The sequence below is a fragment of the Stegodyphus dumicola genome, chromosome X2, assembly GCF_044657685.1.
Source record: "Stegodyphus dumicola isolate Sdum_Otavi_A_Nest chromosome X2, ASM4465768v1".
Lineage (NCBI taxonomy): Eukaryota > Metazoa > Arthropoda > Arachnida > Araneae > Eresidae > Stegodyphus > Stegodyphus dumicola.
Genome location: NC_140781.1, coordinates 121,825,632 through 121,842,746, shown reverse-complemented (window position 1 = coordinate 121,842,746; position 17,115 = coordinate 121,825,632). Strand labels below are relative to the sequence as shown.

General features: G+C 33.9%; 1 protein-coding gene across 5 annotated transcripts in view; it reads left to right on the top strand.

Annotated features, from left to right (window-relative positions):
- LOC146992904 (uncharacterized) overlaps positions 1–17,115 on the top strand; it is a 151,975-nt gene that overhangs the window by 16,597 nt on the left and 118,263 nt on the right. For 3 of the 5 annotated variants that reach the window (XM_085809308.1, XM_085809307.1, XM_085809304.1), the window contains exon 2: positions 12,423–12,560. The exons of the other annotated variants lie outside the window; for them this stretch is intronic. In XM_085809308.1, coding sequence (XP_085665434.1) covers positions 12,510–12,560 — 51 coding nt within the window. In that variant the 5' untranslated portion in view covers positions 12,423–12,509. The remainder of the gene's footprint in view (positions 1–12,422; positions 12,561–17,115) is intronic. 5 annotated transcript variants of the gene reach the window in all.

Here is a 17,115-nt window from a genome sequence, read left to right as displayed (position 1 = left end):
TGCTGAATATCGTATTGGAATGTTGGTTTCATGACCATCTGGAAGTTTAACGCAAGCGTAATCTGGGTTAGCCTCCACTTCCTCACTTCCTGCACAATAGGCTCATATTTATGAGCTCGTGTATGGTTCTTCATTAATACTGTTCCGGGTTGTGTTAACCATGTAGGTAAAGAACGTGCATTATATGATCTTCTAGCATGGATGAACATACGTTCATGTGGTGTGGCATTTGTTGCTGCACATAAGAGTGACCGAATCAAATGCAAAACAGAATGCCTTCCCAACGTTCGATAGCCATATTCTTTGATTTTGATGCCAGCTGGATGGTTTTCCATATGATTCCATTATACCTCTCTACTTGGCCATTTCCTTGAGGATTATATGCAGTTGTGCGACTTGTTGCTATACCATGTGAAGTTAAGAAGCATTTTAATTCATGAGACATAAATGAAGATCCTCTATCAGAATGTATGTAGGCTGGCATCCCCAAAATTGAGAAAATATTTTTCAGGTGAGCAATAACAGTAGCAGATGACGTATCAGGGCTAGGTATTGCAAAACGGAATCTTGAAAACTCGTCCACAATAGTAAGAAGGAAACGGTTTCTGGAAGCCGTAGGCAAAGGACGTTTGAAATCTAGATTTAGTCTTTCAAAAGGTGCAGTTGCTTTAGTTGAGTGTCCTTCAGATCTATAGAAACGAGGTTTTACTTTACTGCAGCATACACATGAATTAACATTTCTTCTAGTGAGAAAAGCAAATTTTTAGATCTTACCCAGTGATACATTCGAGTAATTCAGGGATGACAAAGTTCATCATGTAGTGCCTTTAGATCTATTTGTGGTTTTATAGCTGCATTTATTCTTGATAAAGTGTCTGCAATTTCATTCTTATTTCCAGGGCGATATATAATATCAAATTTGAAACAAGCAAGTTCTAACCGTCAACACATAATTTTCTCATTTTTAATTTTACTGGAGTGCTGTTGATCAACATAAATGCCACGGATCTTTGATCGGTAAAAAATTCAAAGTGTCTTCCAATTAGATAGTGTCTCCAGTTTCGTAAAGATTCAACAAAAGCATGTACAGGGGTTGGACAAAAATATGGAAACACCTTTAAAAAAACATGTTTCCTTGCTTAATATGGTGTAGGAAACCCGTTGGCATCCAAAACAGCTTGCAGTCTTCTCGGAATGGCTAAATGCAGTTCCTGTATGTTTGCCAAGGGAATATTATACCATTCTTCCTGGAAAACGGTGGCAAGTTCAGATAACGATGTTGGCGGTGGATAACGAGAATGCACTTTCCATTCTAATGTAGACCACAAAGGTTCGATAATATTCAGGTCTGGTGATTGTAGTGGCCAGGGGAGATGGGACAACTCATCCTCGTGCTCAGAAAACCAGTCCTGGACAATGTGAGCTGTGTGAACAGGGGCTTTGTCGTCTTGGAAGACACCATCACCATCGGGGAAAGTTTGTACCATGGGATGAACTTGATCGGCCAAAATGTTCACATAAGTCTTGGCAGTCATGTGCCCTGACACAGTTATCATGGGGCTAGCAGAGAACCATGATATGGCTGCCCAAACCATAACAGAACCCCCGCCATGTTTCACTCTTGGCAACAAGCAGTCTGTATTATAGGCTTGAGATGGCGTTCTCCAGACTTAAACTCGGCCAGAAGTGGGAAACAATGTGAAAGAAGACTCGTCAGACTATATTACTCGCTTCCACTGCTCTATAGTCCAGGCCTTTATGACTTAAACACCACCTTTTCCTGTTACGGGCATTAGCATCACTGATGAGTGGCTTCTCAATTGCAGCATGGCCAGATATTCCCTGTTTATGAAGCTCCCTTCTAATTGTTTTGGTACTCACAGGGTTCGGTAACTCAACATTCATTTCAGCAGTAACTTTTGCAGCTGTGGTCTTCTTATTTTTCATCACAATTGCCCTTAATGATCATCTGTCACGATCACTCAGGACACACTTTCGTCCGCGCTGTGATTTAGCAGATGATGTTTTTCCGCTTTTCAAATGTGCGGAATAAATCTTCGATACAGTACCTCTTGAAACACTAAACACCTCGGCTACCTTGCTTACGGAAGCACCTACCATACGTGCTCCAAAAATTTGCCCACGTTCGAAGTCTGTTAACTCTGACATAATGCAATGACAACCTCACATAACAGTACTCCAACAACAACTGAACTGTTTAGCACATTTACGAAGTTGTATAGGGGGTGTCAGTAGTAAAAAATGCCAGCGCCACCTACATATTTCATTAAAATCAATCTTTCTTTTCAAACATGCATTTCACAAGGTGTTTCCATATTTTTGTCCATCCACTGTACTTCTTTTTCAATAGAAGAATGTTTTCATTCAGAAGAGTTTAATGTTCTTGAGAAAAAAGTTATAGGACGACCAGTTTGACCCAGGGTTCCTCCTATTGCAAATTCAGAAGCATCAATTTCAACTCTGAATGGTGTATTATCCTCAATTGCAGCTAAAGAAGCTTTGTATATATATCTCTTAAGGGAACTGAAGGCTTTCCAGCATCTGTACCAAGGGGAAAAGGTCCTCTAGTCAAAAGAGGGTGAATATTTTCAGGAAAATTAGGAATCCAACGGCAATAATGAGTAAACATTCCCATTGCTCGCTGTAGAAATCCTACATCTTTAGGAATCAGTAAATCCATTAGCGGTTTCAGTCTATCAGGATCAGGTTTTATTATATTATTAGCTATATAGTAGCCTAACAGTTTTACAGATTTCGTGGAAAATGTGCATTTTTCCTCATTCAGGGTTAGGTTATACTTCTTAGCAGCAGCCATAAATCTCTCCAAGTTATTATTATGCTCAACTTCATTCTTGCCACATATAGTTACATCATCAAGGTAGTGAAAGGTTCCTGATAATTCTTCATTTGAAATAATTTCATCAATTGCCCTTTGGAAAGAAGCAACTCCATTTGTTACACCGAATGGAACACGTAGAAATTGATAGAGTTTACCGTCAGCTTCAAACGCAGTACAGTCAAAAGTCGTTAATCCGGACTCGTAGGGACTTCGGCGATTCCGGATTATCGACTTTTCCGGATTATAGATCATCAGTTTAAATCTGGTAAGATGGCATGCAGAAATTACAAAATTAAAAATACGAAACCGTAATTTATGAAATAAAGAACAATTATGATCTAAAGGGTATCAAAATTTACAAAAAGAAAAAGCTTAATATTTATTTGTTTACTTTATTAAACATTTCTTTCAATGTAAGTTGTTTAAGTTACTTCGTTTCATGTGATAATACTTTCTCTTTAATTCTATTAAACAGACATAATTTCTTGTTTAGTTACAAAGTTCTGCTGTTCAAGTCCTATAATTGCTGTGTCAAGAATACCCACTAATTTGTCAATCGAAATTTTTTCGTTTTCAATAACCTCTGTTACTTTCTTCACTATCGGAAGCGAATTATAATGACGAGGAACTTGTTTTAAATCATATCAAAGACGGAGTACATCGAGATGAAATACTACATTTTGTAAGGAATTATAAGCCAAATAAAATAAAAACATCTACCCTGAAGATAAGGATAGTGCTGACAGATCAACTTCCAATTCATTGTGCGCCGCGCCGTTCCTCCTGCCGAGCAGCGTGAAATTGATAAACAGATTTCGGATTTCGAAACATACTTTCTCTTTAGATCCTGTACGTATTAACAAATATATATCGGAAATTCTATTTGACATAAATGAAAGTTCAAGCTTACTTTTATAAAATTGCTCTAACAGTCTGCAAAAAATAATAAGCCGGATCCAATTCGAAGATTAAGGAACAACGTAATCTGCAACATTAACTGACTTAGATAATTTTAGCTTAGCTTACACCATCCGTTATACATTAAATGCGCATGCGTAAACGTTTTATGAGCATGCGCACAAGCATATTCGCAGCCGTAAAGGTCTTACGCGCGCACGTAAACGCCTATGCGCATGCGTGTCAACGCGACGCATGCGCAGAAAGTTTGTAGATTATAGGTGTCCGAATTAACGACTTTTGATTGTATAGTGTTTGTCTGATTCTTTGATTTGAAACTGATGATCAATTGTACTAAATGTTTTATATTTTGATACTTGTGAAATCAACTCTTCAATTTTGGAAAGAGGGTAAGCATCAAGCATAGTGAATTTGCTTATAGTCTGTGAATAATCTATTAATATTCTGGGTCTATGATGTTCTCCTTTCACAACAAAAGCTTGTGCACGCCAAGGAGAATTACTTGGTTCAATTACACCTTCTTTAAGTAATTTACATACTTTTGTAGCTATGAATGTTCTACCTTCTTCAGTTTGGCATCTTGACTTTGTAACAATAGGTCTACGATCAGCCATTAAATTAGAGAACAATGACGCAGGGGCTACAAGAGCAGTTGCTAATGGACATATTCTAAGAGGTGGTCCACCTTTAAATTCTATCTCAACAGAAGAATGATCTTTTAATAAATCATGCTCGATAAGAAAGTCTGCACAGAGGATTTTTATAATTAATACCTCTATATTAGTGTATACATGGTTTTGCAATTTGATATTAACTAAGCCCATAATATCTGAGCTTAGAGAAGAGTTAGGCATGGTTATTCTGCTAAAATATGGTTTTACTTTAATTCTACCTCTTTTTACAAAACACTGATTTATAAAACTTAGTGAACTACTGTTATCAATTAGAGCATTCAACTAAACACCATTTACTAGGACTTTAGTTATTGATCTTTCAAGACAGTGAGGAAGCATTGAAGTTGATGCTAGTGTATAATCTGCGGCTGTGGATTTAGTAGTACTTCATGCAAGTTTGGATTTGCATACCTTTTGGTAATGGCCCTTTTTACCACATCCTTGACATATTGCATCCTTAGCTGGGCAAATACTTCATAAATGAAGGTCTCTGCCACAAAAGAAACATTTTCTGAATTGAATAGGAGCAACTACTGCCAATTATTCACTATTGTCATTTTTGTTCTCACACTGTTCAACAGCAGCTACTGGTGCTGATGAAGATATTAATTATGAGGCAGAATGATGTTCAGCAAGCTCTAAGGCTCTAGCTTGATCATAAGCTTTTTCTAACAAAATACTGGCATTTTCTAATAACCGTTCTCGAATGTATGGGTTCTTCAAACCTCGGATGAATGCATCTCTACTATACTCATGTTTATATTCTTCTGCAGTAACAGACTTAAATTCACAATCATTGCTCAACTGTTTTAATTTTGTAAATATTCATTTACGGTCTCATCCGTTTGTTGAAATCTGGATGCTAAACAGCAACGGGCAAATATTTCATTTCTTTTAGCAATGTACAATGTATCCAGAACATAAATTGCATTATCATAGGATTGTGAATCATTAATATATTGATAAACATTTGCAGATACAAAATTACATAACAGCTGTAGTTTTCTTTCTTCAGTTGCCTCCATCACTTGTGTGAGAAAATTTGAAAAAGTTCTTTTCCAGTGTTTCCATTTAGATTCTGCTCCAACACAGGCATAGTCAGCATCAAATCTTTCTGGTTTCAATAGATTTTCCATTTTGGAAAAAAAAAAAAAAAAAATTGGTTAAATTGTTATAAATATAATAAATCACTTTCCTAGAGAAACTCAAATGAAGCTTTAATCATCTAAAACTGCACATAAAACAATTGTAAGATCAATATTTAAACTAACAATGACTGTTGCCATTCAATGTAGTATAATTTTAGTGCTGCCAACAATATTAAATATTATACCACACTGCATCATTTTGGAAATGTTCTAATTTTCGATGTATAATTTCTTCATGTTTAGAAAGGTATATTTTGTATGTTTGTTTCTCTTCAATTTTGTATAATCTTCCATACCTATGTGCAGTGAGAATCTTGCTGTCTTGGATCTTTTATGATTGCTTTGCCCCTCTCAAAGGAAACGGTCATTCCCATTTCTTCTATTCTTCCCACTGAAAGAAGGTTACCATCAAGCTTAGGGACATGCAGAAAATTTGCTAGATGAATAGCATCTTTTCCACATTCTCTGACAGGATTCAATATAATGTCTTCCATGCTAGAAACTTCATTTTTATTTTTTTTTATTTTCAGAATCTCAACTTGTGATTTCACTGAAGCTAAATTCATAAATTTCTACTCTTGAGAACACACATGTTCAGTGGCTCCGCTATCGAGGTACCAATCACAGACAAGTTTCCCACCGCAAGAATCAGCAAACAATGCTTGATATACTTCATTAGAAACCATTTTTGCATGTGGGGTGTTAACAGCAGAGCAATTTTTGGCAATATGACTCGACTCCCCACAAGAAAATGCTGTTTCTGTAATGGCTGCATAGTTTTAGTTCTGTACTTATCTCGAGTTTTGAGGGCTTTCTCTCCTATGACCTGCAACTCCTGTTTTCACTTCTGTGTAGCGCAGTAACTTTTTCTCTTCAATGATGCGACGCGATTTTACGATTTGAGTTGTCAACATATCTTCTTCACGTTCTAAATTGAGGATAAGGCCTTCGTACTTCTTGGGCAAACACATTAACATAACAAGGACAACTTCTCTGTCCGCAAGTCCATGTCTGGGAAGCACTTCCGCAGAGAACCCAGTAAATGTAAACATCACCAACTTTGGCGATAATAGTTCAAACCTGGTAACCTAGCCGGATTCATCCCATTTGCTTGTTCGAAGGTTGTCATTGTTCACATTTGGAGACTTATATTCTTCTTCTCTTATTATTATTTTTTCTGAATTTTTTAACAGCAAATAGTAGATAGAAATATTTTCGTATAATTAAAGAAGTTTTCGTCGATAGATGCTGGTTCTCGGCTCGTCAGTTCGGGATCAAAGGAAGAAAATATGGTGGGAGGGGTGAATGCTAATTTGCAACACAGTTGTTCACATTGTGTTCTTAATTATTAATAGCTGTAAGCACGCAGAACCATGAGGTTTCCAACCCCTAAAATAATTTGTTTTCGTAGGCCGCAAAAATGTGCATGTGCATTTTAAATAAGTAATTGTGAAACATATTATGACAGGTATTTGTTTCAACATAAAATGCTTTAAGCTGTATGCAAGTAACTTGAAAAAAAAAAAAATTACTGAAAATTATGTAAAATGGATGTACTAAATGTCATGCATTCATTAATTTATTACATGGGCATGGCTCTTACCGAAATGCATCAATCAACAGGCAAAGTACTTAAAAATGAAAAGACACTTGTAATAGAAATATTAGTATTCTGTATGAATTAGAGAAAATATAATAAAGTATAAAAAATAAAAAATAAGTATAATGTAAACGTAAGTATAAGAATACTAATTTTTATTTTTTAAATGAATTTTTACTTCCCATTATGTTTAATATATTGTTTTCTGTGCTAAGTTGAATTTAATACAAATTTATTTTTGTATATCATGTTTAACCGGTTACTTTTACATTTACATGCTTATTATCTGTGAATTTTTACTACCATTGTCTGCTAACTTTAATTTACATACACTAAAAATCACGTTTATGGCTCTGCGAGTAAAAATGCAACGGCGCCAACGGGTTCTTTCCCGAAGTGCCAACGGGTTCTCTGCGGATGAAAACCCCGTGTCTGCAAGACGATACCTTTTGGTGAAGGTCCATCAGTCGACTTAAATAAGAACTGATGCTTTCTCCTGGTTTTAAAGTTACAGTAAAAAATTCCTTTAAAAGTTGTAGAGAATGCAAGAGTCCGAATTTTGTATGGTTGTCTTTTAAAGTATCCCACGCTTCTTTTGCTCTTTCACAGTCAGCGTTGTCATCTAAGAACTGGTCTTCAACCACTAAGAATATGAAGGTTAAGGCTTTCTCATTAATTTTCTTTTCGTCATTCTTTAATTCAACGCCATAAACTGGATCATTTGCTTCCCAACAATTTTTTGAACTAAAATAGTTCATGCTCGTATTTTCCAAGCATTGTAATTATCTCCATTGAATTTCTGAATCTTAATTTCTTCCATCGGATTGCTTTCAACGTGTTAGGCTTAGCTTCAACAGCGCTGTGGATGTTGCTTCATTTTCTTTCAGAAAAATCAAAATTTCTTCTTCATTTCTGCCAAATAAACTTCTTCAGAGCATATCGTGCTAATAACGTGATAGAAATCACTTAAATGGCAGATATATTTTTTGAAATATGGTAGAAAGAAATAAGTAAACCTAAAATGTATGTAACACATTCATTTACTTGACTAACTAACTGTTGCCGTTCAGCAAAAAACAAAAAAAAAAAAGCTATACATGAATATTCAGGAACATAGAGTCTATAAATATAGCATTGCTTTGGCAGATACAACATCATAAAAATAAAAAAAAAGTTTATTTCTAACATTATTTATCTAAATATTATTATTCTATCATTAATATTTATCTAAGTTTATTTTTAGTCATGTTGTTACTGGGGAAGGAGCGATGTAGCAGTTCCCTGTAAAATATTATCTTTGTTGTTGCGAAGTTTAGTTTCTGTAGGTTGGCAACAAGAAAAATGTAAATAAAAAAAGGGTTTGCTGCTGTAACCCTGACGTCTTCTTTTATTATTGTGAACTAAAGTATACTTAATTCATTCTGGAATTATCATATAAGGTATTAGGTAAAAATATATTTACGGATGCCCCTTGGTGATAATTGGAGATTTTTGGCGGTACATGGACACTGAGTTTGTGCAATTCTTTGGCTTGCTGTTTTACCTTTGTGTAGTGCCGACTTTTGCACCCAAAATCGCCGTTACACAAATCCAAAATAACAAGTAAAAGAATTGCATAAACTCAGTATCCATGTAAACATCGACCTATTTTCACTTAAAAAAAACATCAGAGAATTGCATAAACTAGGCATTGCACATTCCCTTGACTTTGTTCATGTACACATCACTTAAGAAGTCAAAAGAGCAGCCAACAAAAAATATATAATCTCAATAAACTACATTTTAAATCAAACAATGAAATAAAAACATAAAAAAGGAAATTGATCTTAACACTACACAAAGGAAATATCCTCTTACCTTATTTACAAATTTCCCTGTCTTCAGTCAAACAAAATTCCTTAAGAGCATCCAAAAACTTCCTAAAATTATCTGAACTAGAATCTGTGTACTGGTGTTTGCCACAAAAATAAAGAGTAAAAAATATCCTCCGTAGTACTGGTATTGTCCGATGTTTGACCATACTCATTTCCTTCCTATAAAAAGAACACTTAATAATGACTGTTAAGTAAACTTTTATATACACACCAGCCAATTAATGCTTTTTTCCCCTTTCGTTTCAAATCATACAGAAACCTCAAATTAATGTTACCACATTCAGCCATTTTACTGTGTAAACCACAAAATAATGTACTTCTTATCCGAAATCTGGCATGCACTTTCCAAATCTTTTTCCATCATTCAAATTGACCACAATCACGCAACCAATTACATCATAATAGGATTTCCATAGCATTCAACTACTCAGATTACCATAAATGAAAGAACTTGGCGATAAATGAAGCAACTTAGTGATAATCCAAGGGGCACCCTTAAATCTACTCTAACCAGTTATTAAATTATCCGGTGTGTTGATTGAGCATAGTACAAAAGATTTACAATATAATATACACTGAAGACAAAATATTATTTATGATATTCTTTAAGTAATTTAATGCAATTTCTGTGCATCGCAAAAGTAATCAGGCATTTAATGCCTTTAATAAATATGAGGAAAATAAGTCACTAGAACCAAGAAAAATTCAAGTCTCTCGTATCTGACATCTAATTTTGCAGGTATCTTAGAATTTTATATTCATTTCATAAAATAATATAAAAATGATTACACATAGTATAATAATGACATGACAAATGAACTTCAGTTTCAGCAAGGGCAAATGCCATAATATTTTAGACCTCTGAAAAAAGATTTTTTGCAGATATTATCTCCACAACATAAATTATTCATCCTCACCGAAGTGCTAAATTCGCTTTAGTAAGCAAATAATATTATATTAAAATGCTTAGAATCTTTAATCTAATCGATTTTTGAGAAATAAGCTGAATTTCCTGAATTTTCACAAATATAGAACATTTTCCTTGCCACTCATTCAAACACACAGTAGCTTGGATATGTTTTAATATTCTTTTAATTAATTCAGATAGATGTATTCCATATTATTAATAATGTGTTGCTGCAAATTTAGTGTTTAGCACATTTAGTGTTTGATTATTTTTATAATTATGAAAATACAGTTTTAAAATTCACAAAACAGCTGTGAACTTCGACTGCTAGCAACCAAGAGATAAAAATTGTTGAATATTTGTAATTCAGCTGACATTCATATTCTGGCGAATGGGCTGGATATATGGGAATTTTCATGAATTTTTCCCTGTGAATACGAGTCAGTTTCTATTTAAACCTCTGAAATATTTTTTGTATTATCTCTACACTATAAAGTATCCTTCATGAAGGCATCCATATAGGCAGATAGCCTTGGGCTGCTTTGCTATAATCTAAAAAATATGATTTGTCTACTTTCATTCTAAATCCTGTGATGTTTTGATTGATGTTTTATTTCATCAGAAATTGTGTTAATTACTTTAAATTAACCATTTCAGCAACTTCTGTATTAGATTTTCTTTTTAAAAATTTTGGCATGATTTTAGAAACCTAAATATGTCTGATGGTTTTTAGTAAGACATTGGATTTGTAGACGATGACCTCTGAAAGTGTTTTCTATAACATAAATAAACTTTGTACATTTCCTCTTCAAGACCACCATCTACATTGGTTTGGTTTGTGTGTTCAGGCAAAACCTCGAGGGCTATCTGCCTAAGGGAGAGATGCCTTCGTAGCCGACTTTCTCACAGAAACTGGCTCGAGTACATGTTAAACATGGGGAAAACCACAAAAACACCCATGCAGCCAGCCCATTCGCAGGATTCAGACCAAACTACCAGTGTTCAGAGACTTTACCACTTGGCCGCTAGTGGGCCCATCTACATAAGAAGCCCAAATCGCATGAAACTGTTGGTGGTTGTCTAGTTAGAGTAGATTTAAGGGTGCCTCTTAGATTATCATCAAGTTATTGTTTCATTTATGGTAAACTGAGTAGTTGAATGCTATGGAAACCCTATTATGACGTGTCATATTCTTGATAAGAAGTACGTTGGTATTTTGTGGTTTACACGGTAAAATTGCTGAATGTGGTAAGATTAATTAGGAGTTTCTGTATGATTTGAAACAAAAGGGAAAAAAGCATTAATTGACTGGTGTGTAAATGAAGGCTTACTTAGTAGCCATTATAAGTGTCCTGTTTGTAGGAAGGAAATGCATATGGTCGAACATTGGAGGATATCGACACTACGGGAGATATTTTTTACTCTTATTTTTGTGAATTTATGTGGCAACACCAGTATACAGATTCTAGTTCAGATAATACAGTCAAAAGTCATTAATTCGGACACCCATAATCCGGAATGATCTATAATCCAGACCTCAAAGCTACAAACTCGCATGCGCATAAGACCTTTACGGCTGCGAATATGCGTGTGCGCAAAATACATTTTCGCATGTGCGTTTAATGTATAACGGACGGTATAAGCTAAGCTAAAATTATCTAATTCAGTTAATGTTGCAGATTGCGTTGTTCTTTAATCTTCGAATTGGATCCGGCTTATTATTTTTTGCAGACTGTTAGAGCAATTTTATAAAAGTAAGCTTGAACTTTCGATTATGTCAAATAGAATTTCTGATATATATTTACTAATATGTAAAGAATCTACAAAGCGAAAGTATGTTTCGAAGTCCATTAAACAAAAAGTGGAATTGCTGCAAAAAATGGATAAAGGCATATAATTTGTTTATCTAAACTTTAATGTGTGTTTATCTTTAACGCCACGGTGCACAATGAATTGGAAGTTGATCTGTCAGCACTATCCTTATCTTCAGGGCAGACGTTTTTATTTTATTTGGCTTATAATTCCTTACTAAATGTAGTATTTCATCTCAATGTACTCCGTCTTTGATATGATTTAAATCAAATTCCTCGTCATTGTAATTCGCTGCCGATATCGAAGAAAGTGACAGAGGTTATTGAAAACAAAAAAATTTCGATTGACAAATTAGTCGGTAGACACAACAATTATAGGACTTGAACACCGGAACTTTGTAACTGAACAAGAAATTATGTCTGTTTATAGAATTAAAGAGAATGTATTATCACATAAAAATGAAGCAACTTAAACAACTTGCATTGAAAGAAATGTTTAATAAAGTAAACAAATAAATATTAAGCTTTTTTTTGTAAATTTTGATACCCTTTAGATCATAATTGTTCTTTATTTCATAAATTACGGTTTCATATTTTTAATTTTATAATTTCTGCATGCCATCTTACCAGATTTAAACTGATGATCGATAATCCGGAATCGCCGAAGTCCCAACGAGTCCGGATTAACGACTTTTGACTGTATTAGGAAGTTTTTGGATGCTCTTAAGGAATTTTGTTTTACTGAAGACAGGGAAATTTATAAATAAGGTAAGTGGATATTTCCTTTGTGTAGTGCTAATATGACTTTCCTTTTTAATGTGTTTGATTTGAAATGTAGTTTATTGAGATTATATATTTTTTGTTGGCTGCTCTTTTGACTTTTTAAGTGAATATAGATCGATGTGTACATGTACAAAGGGAGTGCGCAATGCCTAGTTTATGCAATTCTCTGATGTTTTTTTAAGTGAAAATAGGTCGATGTGTACATGGATACCGAGTTTGTGCAATTCTTTGACTTGTTTTTTGGGTTTGTATAACGGTGATTTTTGGAACAAAAATTGCCACTTCCCAAAATTGCCAAAATAACAAGTCGAAGAATTGCACAAACTCGGTGTCCATGTATCGCCAAAAATCGCCAATTATCACCAAGGGGCACCTATAAATATATTTTTACCAGTTTTCTTAGAAAGGTCTCATTGCATCTGTAAATTTTGTGGCATTGAATAATTTCTGTTCAATATGCATGCTTTTTAAATGATAATGTGGATTTTTCAAGTTGTTATAATAAAAAGTGATATATTCTTCCAATATAAATTTGATAACAATAATGTGTATACTTCTTTCTTAAGTTATATAGATCATGTCAAAGCATGCAAGGCCCCATGCCTTCATGGAGGACATTTTAAGAGAAACTAGCTCATATTTTCTTTATACATGAAAAAACTATGTAGGTTTTCTTGCAGTCAGCTCGTTCACTGGGATGTGAATCAGTCGAACTCTCAGTATTAAGCGATTTTTGCCACTGGGGTACTAATGGTGTGCAAATGTATTCTGCTTAAGAAATTAGAGCAGAAATGAATTTTGATTTTCTTATATCATAAGGGTCTGGTACATTTCTTATAATAATAAAATTATTAGAAATATTGGTGAAAAGACTTGTAAATATTTTGGTCGTGTTGGTTGCAATTTAATCCCCTTCATGTGATATTAGGATGTAATTTACGTAATAACACAGTCAGTATTGAAATTTATGAACACATGAGGATTACGGAGATGTTAGAAAAATTCAAACTTCATTAAAAACCTTCTGTTCTACGTCTGTGCTGTAATTCAACATTGAACAAAATGCCTCTCACTAATATACCAATCTCTAGGCAGAAAATTATAGTCAATGCAATAAATTTCAAAATTCACCGGATAAATTTGCCATACAATGAAAATAATTTTTCAGTATACATCAATCATTATTTGAATTAATGTTAAACTTTACTTATGAATACCTAAACAATATTTTGTGCTTAACGTAAAATTTTCCCCCTAAATTTATATGATAAAAAGAGATAAATGTATGTCAAATACACTCATGTCCAAAATTATGTTTACATGCATAAATTCACGGATTTCTCAGAGACTATGACTTATAATTTAATGAATTTTCGTGGAATCATACATAACATGATGACACATAAATGCAAAAGAAAAAATTGAAGATCACCTCATATGATATAAAATTGTAGCATGAAACAATAAAAATGGTAATAAAGTGTGGCAAAGAGAGTTAAGAAAAAAAGGAATGATTCAGGAAAAGAATTAAGTCTTACGAATTCAATATGGAATATGATCTCTCCTGACTTGTACACACATATCACAACGTGTTTTAAGGCTGGAAATAACGTTGTTAACCACAGTTTGGGGAATTAATCTCCACTCTTCCAGCAATGCCGTCTTCAGAGCATTTACATCTCTAGGAGGAGGATGTATACGTGCAATTGCTCTTCCAAGGTAGTCCCATAAGTTCTCTATCGGATTAAGGTCAGGAGAGTTTGGTGGCCAAGGTATTCGCTTAATGTCTTCACTTTCAGGAATTCATCAACGAGGTTTGCTCGATGTGGACGGGCATTATCATCCATAAATAAAAAGTCAGGTCCATATGCACCCCTGAAAAGTCTTACATAAGGATCTAAGACCTCATCTCGATATATCTGGTCTGTCACAGATCCGCTGCTGAACACGTGTAGGGGCGTACGCCCATCGATCATTATTCCACCCCATACCATCACACCTCCACTACCGAAACGGTCACGTTCCACAATGTTCGAGGGATCATTTCGTGTTCCTGACTCCCTCCAGATGTAAAACACGTTTAGAATCACCAGTTAAACTAAACCGCGACCCATCAGTAAAGAGAACATGGGACCATTGATGTTCAGTCCAGTTTTGATGTTCTTTACACCAATTAAAGCAATCCCTCTTTTTCTGTGAAGACAGTAAAACACATACCCTTGGCTTTCTGGCATAAAGGCCTTTTTCATTAAGCCTTCTGTATATTGTTTGCCGTGATGCAACAGTTCCAGTGGCGGCTGCAAGCTCTGAACTTAACTGGCGAGCAGTAGCCTTTCTGTTACGACGGGCAGTTAATGCCAGATACCGATCTTTCAGAAGCAGTTGTCATTCCTTTCCGACCTTGCCCAGGCCTCCTTACAACACTTCCATCATTTTGAAACTGTTTCCATAGCTTGGAGACTGTCTCTCTTGAAATATTCAGACATGTAGCTGTTTCTATGATTGACTGCCCTGCTTCTAAACGGCCGATAATTCGCCACTTTACAGATTCTTCCAAATGATACTTCGAAGCCATAACAAACCGCTTTGAGTCCCTACACACTGAAATCAAACGCTATGTTGCAGAAATTCACTCAACTATTCAGTTTGCGCAAAGCTCTTGATTCACTCTTGGATGACGTAACGCCTAGATTTGCATATCAGAAACCATTTGATTACTTTTGATTGGATAATGCTTGGTTTTCACACATTTCCTGCAAATACGGATCACATTGATTCGATATTTCATTGAATATCATCATTTTTGGTATGTAAAGATAATTTTGGACATGAGTGTACTTCTTTACTTACATAATTAAAATAGAATAAAGTCTAAAATGTATACATATTTAAAATAAATACTCCATTTTGCAGAGTAACATTTAAAAAATAATTACGTGACTAAAATAATCCTGAATAATTGTTTATAAGCCTATGGTTTATTCATGGAGGTAGGAAAGGGAGGAGGGGCCAACCCGCGCTAAAAGTGAAGCACTGCTTTGAAGCTTGGGTCACCAGATGGGGTGTTCTTTGTTTACATTCAGAAGCTCGCTTGACAAGATTCTGATAGTATTTCGACACACGACAGTTCCATAGAAATCGAAAAAGGGACACTTTCGCATGAAAGAAACATTTATAGTGTGATGGATAACAGCAATTTGTATAGTTTAGTGACATTTACGCAAAAATCACATCTTGGTTATTTTTCGATAACTAACAACTGCGATTTTGATTATGAATTTTTTTTATAAAATTCTAAGCTGTTGCACTACAAAAATATAGATTTTAAGAAAAATGTTATGCTTAAAGAATACTTATAATTTAAAAATAATACTTATAATTTTCATTCAAATTATATTCATATATATTTTTTATGTAAAACTTTCGAGCGTATGCTAAATTAGTGTAAATTACTTTACACGAAAAATATAGTGAATGCACAAAAAGTAAAGATTTGCACATGCCGGAAATGAAAAATAGGAAATATGTATGGGTATTTATGCATTTGTTTGCAAAAAGCATGTATCTGCCTTTGACAAATACTTAAATATTCATTAAATTATTTATAAATGTATTTGAAATGAAGAATTTATTCACTTATAAACAACTGTGAAAGTACTGTGAAGAAATCTAATTTATAATGATTATAAATGTTATCTAAATATATAATAATCTTAATATTGAATTGTAAACATAAATTGAAATCCTGTTGACAAATACGTTATAAAACTATTTAAGCAAGAATTGTTCGTATTGGAAAGCAATCTGTTAAAAGGTATTGTAAAGCAAATGCTATGAGATGCGCACTTAAGAACGCAATAAAGAGTTTTGGAATATGTATTGTTGAAATGAAGGTTAAAAAAAATCTGATAAGTATAATTAAAAGAATTATTCCCCTTACATTTTATAATAACTCAGTTACAAGTTTTAAATAATACTTAAAAAAAAAAAAAAAAACTTATTTTATTCCCTTTCAGAAATGTTCAGAGAAAGTCAAGTACTATTTAAAATATTTCGCTAATTCCTAATAATTCTCTAATTTAAAATGAATCGAATAGAGCATTAATTATAAATTGACTTACATTTTTCGATTTAAAAGATGCCTCAGAAGCCAAAAAATCATGTCATATTTAAGAAAGTATTTTAGGAAGAAGCTCTATAAATAAAAAAGAAATAATGCATAATTTTAATAATACAATAAACTTTGATCTTAATTTTTGCACCTTAACCGAATAAAATCGAATTACCTTAATTTTTTTTTCTAATGTAAGTAACGAAAACTTGTGAAAATATTTCATTCAGATTAAACCATTTTGAGAAAACTGTCCTGTGAAAAGTATAGCATTTAATTCCGTTCGGAATGAAATGTTGTTTAAAAATATGTTGTTTTCACATACTTAGGACTCTGAAGTGTTGTAGAAAAAGAAAATAAATACATTTATATGTATATTTACGACGTAATTACAAAATATTTATATCCGAACGCGTCAAATCCCATAGA